We start from the raw sequence: 17,293 nt of genomic DNA on the forward strand, positions 1-17,293 counted from the left end.
CTGTACACATGGATCCTAGGGCCTTTAAGAGATTGGCCTCACCCCTTGAAAAGAGCACAAGGTGCCACCTACAGAACAAAACAGATTAGAAGCCAACAGCATTTCCAGCGCTTTTACCTCGGTTGTACTATATATATAAAATAAAATAAAGTATTTTAATAACCCACCCACACAAACACCTCTACACCTCTCTCCCCTTCCACCCATGGACCAACCTATAACCAACCTATAACCCCCCCGCCTATAACCCCCCCTGCGCGCTCACACACACACACACACACACACACACACACACACACACACACACACACACACACACACACACACACACACACACCTTCAACAATTGTTCCATCCCTGAGGCCAACTCGAGAGTTGACCTGTGAAATGTGTATACCATCGTAGCTATTTTGAGAAGGCATGCCAAATTGAGGAGGAATGGTAAGATTTGATTAAACAATGTCTAGTCCCAGCTGATGGAACTCAGATACCCTCCTTCCCCCCAACAAACACACACGCTGGTCCCCCGTTGTGACACTTCTTCCCAGGTACCTCTGTGCAGTCAGTCCATTTGATTAATCTGTGCTGCCAGGGCCACAATAATTTGCCCCCTCTCTGATCGTCCGAGTGTGTAACACCCCCCCCCCCCCCCCGCCCATGGGTTACCACAACCTGGGTGGGGGTACTCCAGCGAATTCCCACTGGCTAAGTACGATGTCGTCAACGTCAGCTTTGAGAAAATCGTTGTATATTATACTCTCCCATCTGGGGTCTTTAGCTTTGTTGGACCAATCCTGCCAGGCATGCTCAGACTCATCTTTGTTTTTATTGCGCTATACAAAATATTAAACACATTTGTTTACTTTCTAGTGACATTCAAAAGAATAGATAACTATAAATTCACAAAACATGTCACTACAATGCTACTTGGACAAGCCAATTTGCTTAAACAATGTATGAACAATAAAGTTTTGCGGTGTAAAGGACTTGCATTAAGTTTAAAAATTGATAAACTGTTTTTCATGGTTGCAAAAGTGAGGAATGCAAATGCAACCGCAATTTAAGAATTGACCCATCAGCTGCTTAGAGAGCCACTACAGTGCCTTGCGAAAGTATTCGGCCCCCTTGAACTTTGCCACATTTTGCCACATTTCAGGCTTCAAACATAAAGATATAAAACTGTATTTTTTTGTGAAGAATCAACAACAAGTGGGACACAATCATGAAGTGGAACGACATTTATTGGATATTTCAAACTTTTTTAACAAATCAAAAACTGAAAAATTGGGCGTGCAAAATTATTCAGCCCCTTTACTTTTAGTGCAGCAAACTCTCTCCAGAAGTTCAATGAGGATCTCTGAATGATCTCTGAATCTGCATGTTCTGACACATTATGTAACACCATTCACGTTCATCTTTGATGTCTCCCTCAGGCTTTGTTGGTCTATTTTTTTCTCCCTGGGTACGAGCTATGGTGATAGGTCTCTTCAGAGCAACTAAGTGGCCTCACATTGCTCCTGTAAACCTATCTGGTTGATCCCCCACACCCTAAAAAAAGAACATCATTGGCAGACACTTTACACATTTCCCTCCCTTTAAGGGTCTTATGGCAGCTGGGAAGATTAGACAAACAGAGTCTCTCTTTCGCCATCAGTCTTCCTCTCAGATTCCCTACATCCACAGCATCCCTGGCCACACGCCTTTACCATTACCCAGTAACTTTAAGAGAGTGTGCGGAGATTCAGTTGAAAAAGATCCTCGCTAAGATCCAAGCGTTTCTGACAAGTCCATCATGAGTACCTTTGGGTACCGAAAGGAGCTGAAGAAGTATGAATCAATGGATGAAGATGAGGTGTTGGCTGGCTTGTCATTTGAGGAGCTTCAGGAGCTGGAGAGGGAGCTGGCGGATATGGACCCGGATGACAACGTACCTATTGGGCTGAGGCAGAAAGACCAGACCGCCAAGACCCCCACAGGCACCTTCTCCAGAGAGGCACTGCTGAAATACTGGGAGGACGAGACACGCAAACTGCTAGAGGATGACAGATCTGAATCATCCCCTGAACATGTAAGAAAAGGGATGGTATTTCAAGGCTTAAACCAGAGAAAACAAATATATATATATATTATTATTATTATTATATAGATGCCTTAACTTCAGAGGGCTTCCAGATGCAACAAGATCAATTTCAGGCATCTCAAAAAATATTGGCAGAACAAAACAATCTGAAATTAGGTTGTTATGTCTGACTCCTTAACAACATTTTTCCTATTTCGGTGATGAAAAAAATACAATTTATTTCAATCAAACTTAAATATTTTAACTTGAAAAGGTTTATTTATTTCATTTCTAATTGTGAAATAGCAGGGACATCTTTGGAATTCAGTGTCTCGCTGATTGAAATGGCCGATTACTTATATTCTGCATTACAGTATAATTGTACAGATAAATTCCCTTTTGGCACCAGCCTATCTGAAAATAAAAGATAAAGACAGATGAAGATGTTTTTATTTTTTGCCAATGATAGAAATCACAATAATTTGAGATTCAATATTTTAAATAAGAATGATTGAAGATTATAAGAAATGCCAGAGGTTAAGGGAAAGGTTGAAGTATATATGCAAGTGTGCCAAACATTTATTGTTGTGTAAGAGTTAAAACAATATGAAGACTGTGTTCATTGCCTACTGTGTTATTTAGTGTAAGTTAGTGGAAAACAATCAAAAAATACATTGTCTCTGAAAATCCAACTTTAATGATTATGTGTGCTCAGAGAGTTCTGGAGGTATTCCTCATTAAGAGACAGTAACTGGAGAATGTTAGGTCTCAACCTAATTTTCCACCCTGTTAAAAAATACAGGATAGAATGGAGGAAGGACAGACTGATAAGAGCGAAGAGGAATGTGTGACAGAGAGTGACAGTAACAGCACAGAGTCTGAGGACTGTGATGAGGAAGAGGAACGCCAAAATAGAAGGGAAGGGAGCGAAGACGAGGCAGGTGAGGATGAGGATGAGAATGATTCAATTGAGGCTGAAAATGAAGAGGAAAAGAAGGACAAATGCAAACAGGAGCCTTTACCAACTTCTGGTAGACATGGGCAGAACGCTGTTGACCACCTGTCAAGAAACCTAGAGAATTGTTCTGAAAGGGGAGACTTGAGAACAACAATGACTGACCAAAACCTAAATGTGACTCCAGAGAGACCTTGTGGGAACCCTATCGTGATTGACGAGGCACTTGAACGGATCCTTCGCGATGACCCAACGATGAGCGAGCTCAACTTCAACAACATCGAAGACATCTCTCAGGAGACCTTGCTGCGTATCTCCGAAGCACTGAGCGCCAACACACACGTACGTGTTTTAAGCCTTTCTAACACCCGAGCCAATGACCGGGTTGCCTTTGCCGTCTCCAAGATGCTCAGAGAAAACTGCTCCATCACCAACCTCAACATTGAGTCCAACTTTGTGTCTGGCCGGGGAATCTTGGCGCTGTTGGCATCGCTCCAACAAAACAGTACTCTGGTGGAGCTGCGCTTCCACAACCAGAGGCACATCTGCGGGGGGCAGGTTGAGATGGAGATGGTTCGCCTCCTGAGGGACAACAGCACCCTCCTCAAGCTGGGCTACCAGTTTGATCTGCCAGGCCCCAGGATGACCGCCACCAGTATTCTGACCCGCAACCAGGACCGACAGAGGCAGAGACGGCTGCAACAACAGAGGGAGAAAGGCCATCCAGAAGCAACAGTCCAGCCCAAGGCTGATGCCGGGACAACAGGCCTAGTTTCTGTATCGCCTCCTTCAAACAAACCACCCTGGTTCTCTCCAAGACATGCGAGGAATGACCAGACCCCAAATAACATCCCTCCTCCACCTCCCCCACTCACTGGCCTTCAGTCTGAGAGGAATACACCAACCAGGAAGATTGCAGAGACGATCAAACAACATGAAGGGAGTACAAAGGGTCAATCAGGCCAAAAGAAACCCAAATCCAAGAGGGTCAAAAATGGGGCCAATAAGAAGTGCAGCTCTGACATTCTCAAGGAGCTGAAGAATGCCTTGAAGCCTTCTTCACGAAAGAAGAAAGACAACCCACCCCAGCCACCAGCACCTCTGAGCTCAACCCGTGATGATCTGATGGCGGCCATTCGTGGTAGCAGCATTAGATCACTCAAAAGTGTAAGTATGACAGACGCACAAACATCCTATCATGAACCAGTGACAGAATTATTTTTATTAGCACATAAATCATTGCTCAAAAAAGGACTTTCAGTAGACATGAGCAAAACTCAGTTGTACGCATATGATGCTACAAATAAAACTGAAACACTCTTCCAAAAGTCATTACACAGCCTTTGTGGAAACAGTGCTATCATTAGATGACAGCCTTCATAACCCTGTGAATTCCTCCCACTTAATACAGTTATAAATAGCTGAACTCGATAAGACTAATGGCTTGGAGCACTGATGTGCACAGGATGACAGTGTGCCAACAGACCAAACAATCTACAGCATGGATCACCATGAGGCTGTCAGTTGAACAATATGGTTGACAAGAAGAGAAAATAGATAAATTATCTGACCAGAATAAAAAAGTGATAAAAAAGTGATAAAGTCCATGACCCCTTAGAGTAAAGAAAGGTATGTTTAGAATTACAGGAAAATAGCTTAAAAACGGCAAAATCTTCTCTCAGCCAAATAGCAAAATTCATAGAATAGCATGAGATTAGCTATAAAACTGAAAATGTGTCTATCTGCTCCATGTCAAAATGTGTAGAATTGCAAGAAATTAGCATTATAACAGCAACATTTTCTCTCAGCCTCATGGCAAAATATGTAGAATAGCATGACATTAGCTATACAACCATACATTTTTCTCTTAACCCCTTAGAAAAATGTGTAGAATTGCTGTTTTGCTTGGAGAAAAGTATTTTTGTGAATGGATGGTATACCTACATACAATACCAGTCAAATGTTTAGACACCTACTCATTCAAGGGTTTTTCTTACAATTTTCTACATTGTAGAATAATAGTGAAGACATCAAAACTATGAAATAACACATATGGAATCATGTAGTAACCAAAAACGTGTTAAACAAATCAAAATATATTATAGATTTTAGATTATTCAAAGTAGCCACCCTTTGCCTTGATGACAGCTTTGCACACTCTTGGCAGTCGGTCAACCAGCTTCACCTGGAATGCTTTTCCAACAGTCTTGAAAGAGTTCCCACATATGCTGAGCACTTGTTGGCTGTTTATCCTTCACTCTGCCGTCCAACTCATCCCAAATCATCTCAATTACGGGTGATTGTGGAGGTCAGGTCATCTGATGCAGCACTCAATCATTCTCCTTCTTGGTCAAATAGCCCTTACACAGCCTGGAGGTGTGTTGGGTCATTGTTCTGTTGAAAAACAAAATGATAGTCCCCCTAAGCCCAAACCAGATGGGATGGCGTATCGCTGCAGAATGCTGTGGTAGCCATGCCAGTTAAGAGTGCCTTGAATTCTAAATAAATCACAGACAAATCACAGACCGTGTCTCCAGCAAAGCACCCCCACACCATCAGACCTCCTCCTCCATGTTTCACAGAAGATATAATTCGTTCACCTAGTCTGCATCTCACAGACATGACAGTTGGAACCAAAAATGTCAAATTTGGACACATCAGACCAAAGGACAGATTTCCACCAGTCTAATGTCCATTGCTCATGTTTCTTGGCCTAAGCAAGTCTCTTCTTCTTATTGGTGTCCTTTAGTAGTGGATTCTTTGCAGCAATTCGACCATGAAGGCTTGATTCACGCAGTCTCCTCTGAACAGTTGATGGTGAGATGTGTCTGTTACTTGAACTCTGTGATGCATTTATTTGGGCAAGAATTTCTGAGTCTGGTAACTCTAACTCTAACTTATCTTCTTCAGCAAAGGTAACTCTGGGTATTCCTTTCCTGTGGCGGTCCTCATGAGAGCCAGTTTCATCACAGCGCTTAATGGTTTTTGCTACTGCACTTGAAGAAATGTTCAAAGTTCTTGAAATTGCAGGATTGACAGACCTTCATGCCTTAAAGTAATGATGGACTGTAGTTTCTTTGTTATTTGAGCTGTTCTTGCCATAATATGTACTTGGTCTTTTACCAAATCTTCTATATACCACCCCTAACTTGTCACAAACGCATTACGAAGGAAAGGAATTCGACAAATTAACTTTGAACCAGGTACACCTGTTAATTTAATAATTTATTTACCAAATAGGGCTATCTTCTGTATACCACCCCTACCGTGTCACACCACAACTGATTGGCTTAAATGCATTAAGAAGGAAATAAATTCCAAAAATGTACTTTTAAGGCACACCTGTTATTTGAAATGCATTCCAGGCGACAACCTCATGAAGCTGGTTGAGAGAATGCCAAGACTGTGCAAAGCTGTCAAGGCAAAGGGTGGCTACTTTTGAAGAATCTCAAATGTATTTCGAACACTTTTTTTTGGTTATTACATGATTCCACACACATGTTATTTCATAGTTTTGATGTCTTCACTATTATTATACAATGAATGAATGGTACAAATAAAGAAAAACCCTTGAATGAGTACACGTGTCCAAACTTTTGACTGGTACTGTATATACACAGTATATACATACACACACACACAGCATATAAACTCAGCCAAAAAATGTAAATCCTCTTACTGTCAACAGCGTTAATTTTCAGCAAATTTAACATGTGTAAATATTTGTATGAAAATATCAAGATTTGTCAACTGAGACAACTGAGACATAAACAGAACAAGTTCCGCAGACATGTGACTACCAGAAATGGAATAATGTGTCCCTGAACAAAGGGAGGGGGGGGTCAAAATCAAAAGTAACAGTCAGTATCTGGTGTGGCCACCAGCTGCATTAAGTACTGCAGTGCAACTCCTCCTCATGGACTGCACCAGATTTCCCCGTTCTTGCTGTGAGATGTTACCCCACTCTTCCACCAAGGCACCTGCAAGTTCCCGGACATTTCTGGGGGGAATGGCCCGAGCCCTCACCCTTCGATTTAACAGGTCCCATTGAGATCTAGGCTCTTCGCTGACCATGGCAGAACACTGACATTCCTGTCTTGCAGGAAATCAAGCACAGAACGAGCAGTATGGCTGGTGGCTTTGTCATGCTGGAGGGTCATGTCAGGATGAGCCTGCAGGAAGTGAGGGAGGAAGATGTCTTCCCTGTAACGCACAGCATTGAGATGGCCTGCAATGACAACAAGCCCAGTCCGATGTTGCTGTGACACACCGCCCCAGACCATGACGGACCCTCCACCTCCAAATCGATCCCGCTCCAGAGTACAGGCCTCGGTGTAACGCTGATTCCTTTGACGATAAACGCAAATCCAACCATCACCCCTGGTGAGACAAAACCGCAACTCGTCAGTGAAGAGCACTTTTTGCCAGTCCTGTCTGGTTCAGCGACGGTGGGGTTGTGCCCATAGGCGGTGCTGTTGCCGGTGATGTCTGGTGAGGACCTGCCTTACAACAGGTCTACAAGCCCTCAGTCCAGCCTCTCGCGGACAGTATGAGCACTCGGGCAGTTGTTGTCATCCTGTACCTGTCCCACAGGTGTGATCCTGTGCAGGTGTTGTTACACGTGGTCTGCCACTGTGAGGACGATCAGCTGTCTGTCCTGTTTCCCTGTAGTGCTGTCTTAGGCGTCTCACAGTACTGACATTGCAATTTATTGCCCTGGCCACAACTGCATTCCTCGTGCCTCCTTGCAGCATGCCTATGGCACATTCACGCAGATGAGCAGAGCCCTTGGGCATCTTTCTTTTGCTGTTTTTCAGAGTCAGCAGAAAGGCCTCTTCAGTGTCCTAATTTTTCATAACTGTGACCTTAATTGCCTACCGTCTAAGCTGTTAGTGTCTTAACGACAATTCCACAGGTGCATGTTCATTACTTGTTTATAGGTCATTGAAAAAGCATTGGAAAGTGTTTAAACTCTTTACAATGAAGACCTGTAAAGGTATTTGGATTTTTACGAATTATCTTTGAAAGACAGGGTCCTGAAAAAGGGACATTTATTTTTTTGCTGAGTTGAAGTATACAGTTGAAGTCAGAAGTTTACATACACTTAGGTTGGAGTCATTAAATGGATATAGATACTTTTGTACCTGTTTCCTCCAGCATCTTCACAAGGTCCTTTGCTGTTGTTCTGGGATTGATTTGCACTTTTCGCACCAAAGTACGTTCATCTTTAGGAGACAGAATGCGTCTCCTTCCTGAGCGGTACAATTGCGTACTATTGTTTATACAGATGAACGTGCTACCTTCAGGCGTTTGGAAATTGCTCCCAAGGATGAACCAGACTTGGGGAGGTCTACAATTGTTTTTCTGAGGTCTTGGCTGAATTCTTTTGATTTCCCATGATGTCAAGCAAAGAGGCACTGAGTTTGAAGGTAGGACTTCAAATACATCCAAAGGTATACCTCCAATTGACTCAAATGATATCAATTAGCCCATCAGAAGCTTCTAAAGTCATGACGACATTTTCTGGAATTTTCCAAGCTGTTTAAAGGCACAGTCAATTTAGTGTATGTAAACTTCTGACCCACTGGAATTGTGATACAGTGAATTATAAATGAAATAATCTGTCTGTAAACAATTGTTGGAAAAATGACTTGTGTCATGCACAAAGTAGATGTCCTAACCGACTTGCCAAAACAATAGTTTGTCTAACAATACATTTGTGGAGTGGTTGAAAAACAAGTTTTAATAACTCCAACCTAAGTGTATGTAAACTTCCGACTTCAACTGTACATACACACACACACAAACACACACACACACACACTGAGCAAAAATATAAATGCAACATGCAAGAATTTCACAACTTTACTGTTACTGTTACAGTTCATATAAGGAAATCAGTCAATTGAAATAAAGGAATTAGGCCCTAATCTATGGATTTCACATGACTGGGAATACAGATATGCATCTGTTGGTCACAGAAATCTTTAAAAAAGGTAGAGCCATGGATCAGAAAAGCAGTCAGTATCTGGTGTGACTACCATTTGCCTCAAGCAGCAGGACACATGTCCTTCGCATAAAGTTGATCAGGCTGCCACTCCTCTGGCTGTGCAAAGTTGCTGGATATTTGCGGGAACTGGAACACGCCTGCATACACATCGATCCAGAACATCCCAAACATTCTCAATGGGCGATGTCTGTTGTGTACGCAGGCCATGGAAGAACTGGGACATTTTCAACTTCCAGGAATTGTGTACAGATCCTTCCAGGAATTGCGACAGAGGGCCATGCATTATTATGCTGAAACAAACATGAGGAGATGACGACAGATGAATTGCACGACAATTGGCTTCAAATTGCAATCGCTAAAATGCAATTGTGTTTGTTGTCTGTAGCTTATGTTTGCCCATACCATAACCCCACTACCAACACTGGGGCACTCTGTTCACAACGTTGACATCAGCAAAGAGCTCGCCCACACAATGCCATACACGCTGTCTGCCCGGTACAGTTGAAACCAGGATTGATCTGTGAAGAGCACACTTCTCCAAGGTGCCAGTGGCCATCGAAGATGAGTATTTTCCCACTGAAGTCGGTTACGATGCCGAACTGTAGTCAGGTCAACACCCTGGTGAGGACAACGAGCACACAGTCTGTGCAGAAATTCTTCAGTTGTCAAACCCACATTTTCATCAGCTGTCCAGGTCGCTGGTCTCAGACGATTCTGCAGGTGAAGAAGCCGGATGTGGAGGTCCTGGGCTGGAGTGGTTACACAGTCTGTGGTTGTGAGGCCAGTTGGACGTACTGCCAAATTCTCTAAAACGACGTTGGGAGGGGAGACTGCTTATGGTAGAGAAATTAACATTAAATTATCTGACAACAGCTCTGGTGAACATTCCTGCAGTCACCAATTGCACGCTCCTTCAAAACCTGAGACCTCTGTGGCATTGTGTTGTGTGACAAAACTGCACATTTGAGAGTGGCATTTTATTGTCCACAGCACAATGTGCACCAGTGTAATGATCACGCTATTTAATCAGCTACTAGATATGCCACACCTTTTAGGTGGATGGATTATCTTGGCAAATGAGAAATGCTCACTTACAGAGATATAAACAACTCTGTGCACTACATTTGAGAGAAATACGCCTTTTGTGCATATTGGAAAATTTCTGTGTTATTTTATTTCAGCTCAGGAAACATGGGATCAACACTTTACATGTTGCGTTAATATTTTAGTTCAGGTAATGATACTAATACAAATAGGGTTTGTTATTATTTTGTTATGAATAACTGGTAAGGTAGTTGGAACTCAATTGCAACCCCCATCAAAATCATCACTGCTTACAAACAACTTAATGTTACCAAGCTATTTCTCTCACCACGCCAACTGTTTTGCTCTCTCTCCTGATCACTTGGTCTCTCTCTCGAGGTCCATTGGTCCTGAAATACCCATCTACTTATCCACTTATTGCATAGATGGTCCGATGGTTTGTGGCAGTAGGACATGTGTTGACACTGACTGACACACTCTTTCTCCTTGCAGGTGACTCTCCAGCCGGATCTATGTTAACGTTGTGGTAGGAGAGGTTATATCCAACCTGATCAAGAGCTGTTCTCCACAAATACTGCACCCACTTCATTCTGTACTCATAAAAAAAACATGAACCATTTGTACCACAAATGCTACATATATAAATACAAGTATATTAAAATATAATTTGTTTATGTATTACCATGAAACTTTCTGCTTGGAAAACTGTTGACACATTATACATATGATTTTGTTAGTGTTATGTAAATATTTTATATTACTACCTGTCACGTAGTGAAAAATACAACACTGGACTTGATTGCATATTATGAACGGGTCGCAATTTATAGATTAACAATCCATAATATTACTGCTGTTCAATAGTCATTTCAATTAATGATTTATACCCATTGAGTCATCACAGAAATCTTAACTACAAACTGGTTAAATGTAGGCTTAGGGAAGATCCAAAAGATAAGCCTTCTCCCATCCTAGCCAGGATTAAAATGACTTGGAACAAAATTAGAACACATTAATGCTATCTGTAACTAAATCACCTTTAATCCCACCTTGCAGCTTCATGTGTCTCTTGGAATTGTTCCCAATTCCTTAAAGTTAATTTTGAGAAAATCCTTATAATTGTAGTGTGTCATATATTCAAAAGCCTTTTCAATGAAATGACATAAAAATGTCAATTTAAATGTGGAAAATGTCATTTAAACAAGATTCATAGGGCTGGGAATGGAGGGAAAGACAAAGTGAGGAATAGCGTTATAGTGTTACTGACAGGTTATGACAGTGACATGTCAGACGCACCACAGGAAGAATTGGAACAAATGCTTAAAATAAGGTATTGTCACTCTGTACAACTTCACTCAAGCAAAGTAATTCAGTTTAGGGAAGCCATCTGGGTTGAACAACTATTGTCATACATAATACAAAAATTAGATTTTACTGTTCTATATTTACCTTGTACAAATTGTGCAAGTTCTCCCACTTAAAAAGATGAGAGAGGCCTGTAAAATACTTTTTTTCCACCATAATTTGCAAATAAATAAATTTAAAATCCTACAATGTGATTTTCTGGATTTTTTTTCTCATTTTGTCTATCATAGTTGAAGTGTACCTATGATGAAAATTACAGGCCTCTCTCATCTTTTTAAGTGGGAGAACTTGCACAGTTGGTGGCTGACTAAATAGTTTTTTGCCCCACTGTATATAATATTCATATTTTAGCTTTGACCGAAACACATTTTGATGCATCTGTAAATGATGGGCAAATTAAAATTCATGGACATAGTCTACTGAGAAGAGACAGGAATAGGAATGGTGCGAGTATAGCACTGTACATTCAGAATCATATACCTTTTAAGAGAAGGGATGACCTTAATGTATGTCAGATAGAGGCACTATGGGCTCAAGTACATCTGCCTCACCAGGCAGCCATATTGGTAGGATGTGTGTATAGACCACCTAGCTCTAAGGTGTGCTATCTGTATGACTTATGCACAGGGTTTTACCAGGCCACAAATAGTAAAAGAGATGTATTTATCTTGGGTGATTTTAATATAAATTGGAAGGATCATAATAATTCAAATATAACTAAATTAATGAGATACATTGCCTTCTGAAAATATTCAGATCCTTCACTTTTTCCACATTGTTACATTTTTTTCATCAATCTACACATAATACCCAATAATGACAAAGCGAAAACATGTTTTTAGACATTTTTGCAAATGTATTAAAAATAAAAAACAGATACCATATTTACATAATTATTCAGACCCTTTGCTATGAGATTTGAAATTGAGCTCTGGTGCATCCTGTTCCTATGGATAATCCTTGAGATGTTTTTAAAACTTGATTGGAGTGTACCTCTGGTAAATTGAATTGATTGGACATGATTTGGAAAGGCACAAACCTGTCTATATAAAAGTTCCCACAGTGCATGTCAGAGCAAAAACCAAGCCATGAGGTCGAAGGAATTGTCCGTAGAGCGCCGAGACAGGATTGTGTCGAGGCACAGATCTGGGGAAGGATACCAGAACATTTCTACAGCATTGGAGTTCTCAAAAACACAGTGGCCTCCATCATTCTGAAATGAAAGAAGTTTGCAACCACCAAGACTCTTCCTAGAGTTGACCGCCCAGCCAAACTGAACAACTGCGGGAGAAGGGACTTGGTCAGGGAGGTGACAGGCATGTACAAATTACCTCGACTAACCTGTACATTGACTTGGTACCGGTACCCCTGAGTACCCTGAGCCTCGTTATTATTTCATTATGACTTTTGATACATTTTTACTTTAGTTTGGTAAATATTTTCTTAACTCTTCAAATCAAATCAAATCAAATTTTATTTGTCACATACACATGGTTAGCAGATGTTAATGCGAGTGTAGCGAAATGCTTGTGCTTCTAGTTCCGACAATGCAGTAATAACCAACAAGTAATCTAACTAACAATTCCAAAACTACTGTCTTATACACAGTGTAAGGGGATAAAGAATATGTACATAAGGATATATGAATGAGTGATGGTACAGAGCAGCATAGGCAAGATACAATAGATGATATCGAGTACAGTATATACATATGAGATGAGTATGTAAACAAAGTGGCATAGTTAAAGTGGCTAGTGATACATGTATTACATAAGGATGCAGTCGATGATATAGAGTACAGTATATACGTATGCATATGAGATTAATAATGTAGGGTAAGTAACATTATATAAGGTAGCATTGTTTAAAGTGGCTAGTGATATATTTACATCATTTCCGATCAATTCCCATTATTAAAGTGGCTGGAGTTGAGTCAGTGTCATTGTCAGTGTTTTGGCAGCAGCCACTCAATGTTAGTGGTGGCTGTTTAACAGTCTGATGGCCTTGAGATAGAAGCTGTTTTTCAGTCTCTCTGTCCCAGCTTTGATGCACCTGTACTGACCTCGCCTTCTGGATGATAGCGGGGTGAACAGGCAGTGGCTCGGGTGGTTGATGTCCTTGATGATCTTTATGGCCTTCCTGTAACATCGGGTGGTGTAGGTGTCCTGGAGTGCAGGTAGTTTGCCCCCGGTGATGCGTTGTGCAGACCTCACTACCCTCTGGAGAGCCTTACGGTTGAGGGCGGAGCAGTTGCCGTACCAGGCGGTGATACAGCCCGCCAGGATGCTCTCGATTGTGCATCTGTAGAAGTTTGTGAGTGCTTTTGTTGACAAGCCGAATTTCTTCAGCCTCCTGAGGTTGAAGAGGCGCTGCTGCGCCTTCTTCACGATGCTGTCTGTGTGAGTGGACCAATTCAGTTTGTCTGTGATGTGTATGCCGAGGAACTTAAAACTTGCTACCCTCTCCACTACTGTTCCATCGATGTGGATAGGGGGGTGTTCCCTCTGCTGTTTCCTGAAGTCCACAATCATCTCCTTAGTTTTGTTGACGTTGAGTGTGAGGTTATTTTCCTGACACCACACTCCGAGGGCCCTCACCTCCTCCCTGTAGGCCGTCTCGTCGTTTTTGGTAATCAAGCCTACCACTGTTGTGTCGTCCGCAAACTTGATGATTGAGTTGGAGGCGTGCGTGGCCACACAGTCGTGGGTGAACAGGGAGTACAGGAGAGGGCTCAGAACGCACCCTTGTGGGGCCCCAGTGTTGAGGATCAGCGGGGAGGAGATGTTGTTGCCTACCCTCACCACCTGGGGGCGGCCCGTCAGGAAGTCCAGTACCCAGTTGCACAGGGCGGGGTCCAGACCCAGGGTCTCGAGCTTGATGACGAGCTTGGAGGGTACTATGGTGTTGAATGCCGAGCTGTAGTCGATGAACAGAATTCTCACATAGGTATTCCTCTTGTCCAGATGGGTTAGGGCAGTGTGCAGTGTGGTTGAGATTGCATCGTCTGTGGACCTATTTGGGCGGTAAGCAAATTGGAGTGGGTCTAGGGTGTCAGGTAGGGTGGAGGTGATATGGTCCTTGACTAGTCTCTCAAAGCACTTCATGATGACGGATGTGAGTGCTACGTGGCGGTAGTCGTTTAGCTCAGTTACCTTAGCTTTCTTGGGGACAGGAACAATGGTGGCCCTCTTGAAGCATGTGGGAACAGCAGACTGGTATAGGGATTGATTGAATATGTCCGTAAACACACCGGCCAGCTGGTCTGCGCATGCTCTGAGGGCGCGGCTGGGGATGCCGTCTGGGCCTGCAGCCTTGCGAGGGTTAACACGTTTAAATGTCTTACTCACCTCGACTGCAGTGAAGGAGAGACCGCATGTTTTCGTTGCAGGCCGTGTCAGTGGCACTGTATTGTCCTCAAAGCGGGCAAAAATGTTATTTAGTCTGCCTGGGAGCAAGACATCCTGGTCCGTGACTGGGCTGGATTTCTTCCTGTAGTCCGTGATTGACTGCCACATGCCTCTTGTGTCTGAGCCGTTGAATTGAGATTCTACTTTGTCTCTGTACTGACGCTTAGCTTGTTTGATAGCCTTGCGGAGGGAATAGCTGCACTGTTTGTATTCGGTCATGTTACCAGACACCTTGCCCTGATTAAAAGCAGTGGTTTGCGCTTTCAGTTCCACACGAATGCTGCCATCAATCCACGGTTTCTGGTTAGGGAATGTTTTAATCGTTGCTATGGGAACGACATCTTCAACGCACGTCTTCTAATGAACTCGCACACCGAATCAGCGTATTCGTCAATATTGTTATCTGCCGCAATACGAAACATGTCCCAGTCCACGTGATGGAATCAGTCTTGGAGTGTGGAGTCAGCTTGGTCGGACCAGCGTGGGAGCCTCAGCGTGGGAGCCTCTTGTTTTAGTTTCTGTCTGTAGGCAGGGATCAACAAAATGGAGTCGTGGTCAGCTTTTCCGAAAGGGGGGCGGGGCAGGGCCTTATATGCATCGCGGAAGTTAGAGTAACAATGATCCAAGGTCTTTCCACCCCTGGTTGCGCAATCGATATGCTGATAAAATTTAGGGAGTCTTGTTTTCAGATTAGCCTTGTTAAAATCCCCAGCTACAATGAATGCAGCCTCCGGATAAATCGTTTCCAGTTTGCAGAGAGTTAAATAAAGTTTGTTCAGAGCCATCGATGTGTCTGCTTGGGGGGGGATATATACGGCTGTGATTATAATCGAAGAGAATTCTCTTGGTAGATAATGCGGTCTACATTTGATTGTGAGGAATTCTAAATCAGGTGAACAGAAGGATTTGAGTTCCTGTATGTTTCTTTCATCACACCATGTCACGTTAGCCATCAGGCATACGCCCCCGCCCCTCTTCTTACCAGAAAGATGTTTGTTTCTGTCGGCGCGATGCGTGGAGAAACCCGTTGGCTGCACCGCCTCGGATAGCGTCTCTCCCGTGAGCCATGTTTCCGTGAAGCAAAGAACGTTGCAGTCTCTGATGTCCCTCTGGAATGCTACCCTTGCTTGGATTTCATCAACCTTGTTGTCAAGAGACTGGACATTGGCAAGAAGAATGCTAGGGAGTGGTGCACGGTGTGCCCGTCTCCGGAGTCTGACCAGAAGACCGAGTCGTTTTTTTGGGTCGCTGCATGGAATCCACTCCGTTGTCCTGTTTGTAAGGCAGAACACAGGATCCGCGTCGCGAAAAACATATTCTTGGTCGTACTGATGGTGAGTTGACGCTGATCTTATATTCAGTAGTTCTTCTCGACTGTATGTAATGAAACCTAAGATGACCTGGGGTACTAATGTAAGAAATAACACGTAAAAAAAACAAAAAACTGCATAGTTTCCTAGGAATGCGAAGCGAGGCGGCCATCTCTGTCGGCGCCGGAAGTCTTCTGGAACTGCACTGTTGGGCTTGTCAGTAAGCATTTCACTGTTGTATTTGGCGCATGTTGTATTCGGTGCATGTGACAAATAGTTTGATTAGATTTTTTACAATTGTTCACTGGAAAAAAGGGACATTTCCAAATATATGGAAGCATGCTAAACTTTGTCCAAAGACCGCAAAGAACCCATTACTCCTGCCAATTGTCAACTCCTTTCACTCAGTAAGATTTTCATGGAAAATAATGATCTGATCACAGCCAATCAGCATGCTTATCACAAAAACCATTCCACTACACTGGTTGACATGACTGACCAGTTGCTCAGTGCTATGGATAATGGGTGTGCTATTTTATTTTAGTGCAGCATTTCATTTACTGGATAATAAAATAATTTTGACAAAACTATTGCATTATGGGTTTAAGGAGGCAGTATTGAATTGGGTACAGTCATATCTAACTGACAAGAAACAGTCCACCTATATCAATGGGTCATTTTCTTCCACTCATGCTTTAAACTGTGGCATACAGCAGGGCAGCTACCTTGGGCCACTTATTTACTTAATATATACCAACTTAATAGAAACTCAAGCTACTATATTTGCAGATGATACTACAAATTATACAGCAAGACAATTGTTTACACAGGTTTAAAAAAATATATAATTTAACCTTTATTTATCTAGGCAATTGTTTTAAGGTGGAAATATGGTTCTTCTGTTGTCTTCATGCACAATGCTCTTGGTTGGTCATCAATCAACAAGATAATTGAAAAAACATGCTTATTGTATTACACATTGTACAACATTTAAAATGGCTATCTCCACTCACAACAGTATTCAGTTGGTGTAGAGACAGCCATTCAGTTAATACTAGGAATATATAGTCCACCATCTACAGTTGAAGTTGGAAGTTTACATACACTTAGGTTGGAGTCATTAAAACTCGTGTTAACAAACTA

General features: G+C 42.4%; 1 protein-coding gene across 1 annotated transcript; it reads left to right on the forward strand.

Annotated features, from left to right (window-relative positions):
• Window positions 1–1,610: 1,610 nt before the first annotated feature.
• Window positions 1,611–11,576, forward strand: LOC109866902 (leiomodin-2). The gene is made up of 3 exons (XM_020455791.2): window positions 1,611–2,068; window positions 2,862–4,181; window positions 10,561–11,576. Exons 1-3 carry the CDS (start codon window positions 1,793–1,795, stop codon window positions 10,585–10,587), a joined length of 1,623 nt encoding a protein of 540 aa, XP_020311380.1. The 5' UTR covers window positions 1,611–1,792; the 3' UTR covers window positions 10,588–11,576.
• Window positions 11,577–17,293: the final 5,717 nt, after the last annotated feature.

This window comes from Oncorhynchus kisutch, linkage group LG22, assembly GCF_002021735.2.
Source record: "Oncorhynchus kisutch isolate 150728-3 linkage group LG22, Okis_V2, whole genome shotgun sequence".
NCBI lineage: Eukaryota > Metazoa > Chordata > Actinopteri > Salmoniformes > Salmonidae > Oncorhynchus > Oncorhynchus kisutch.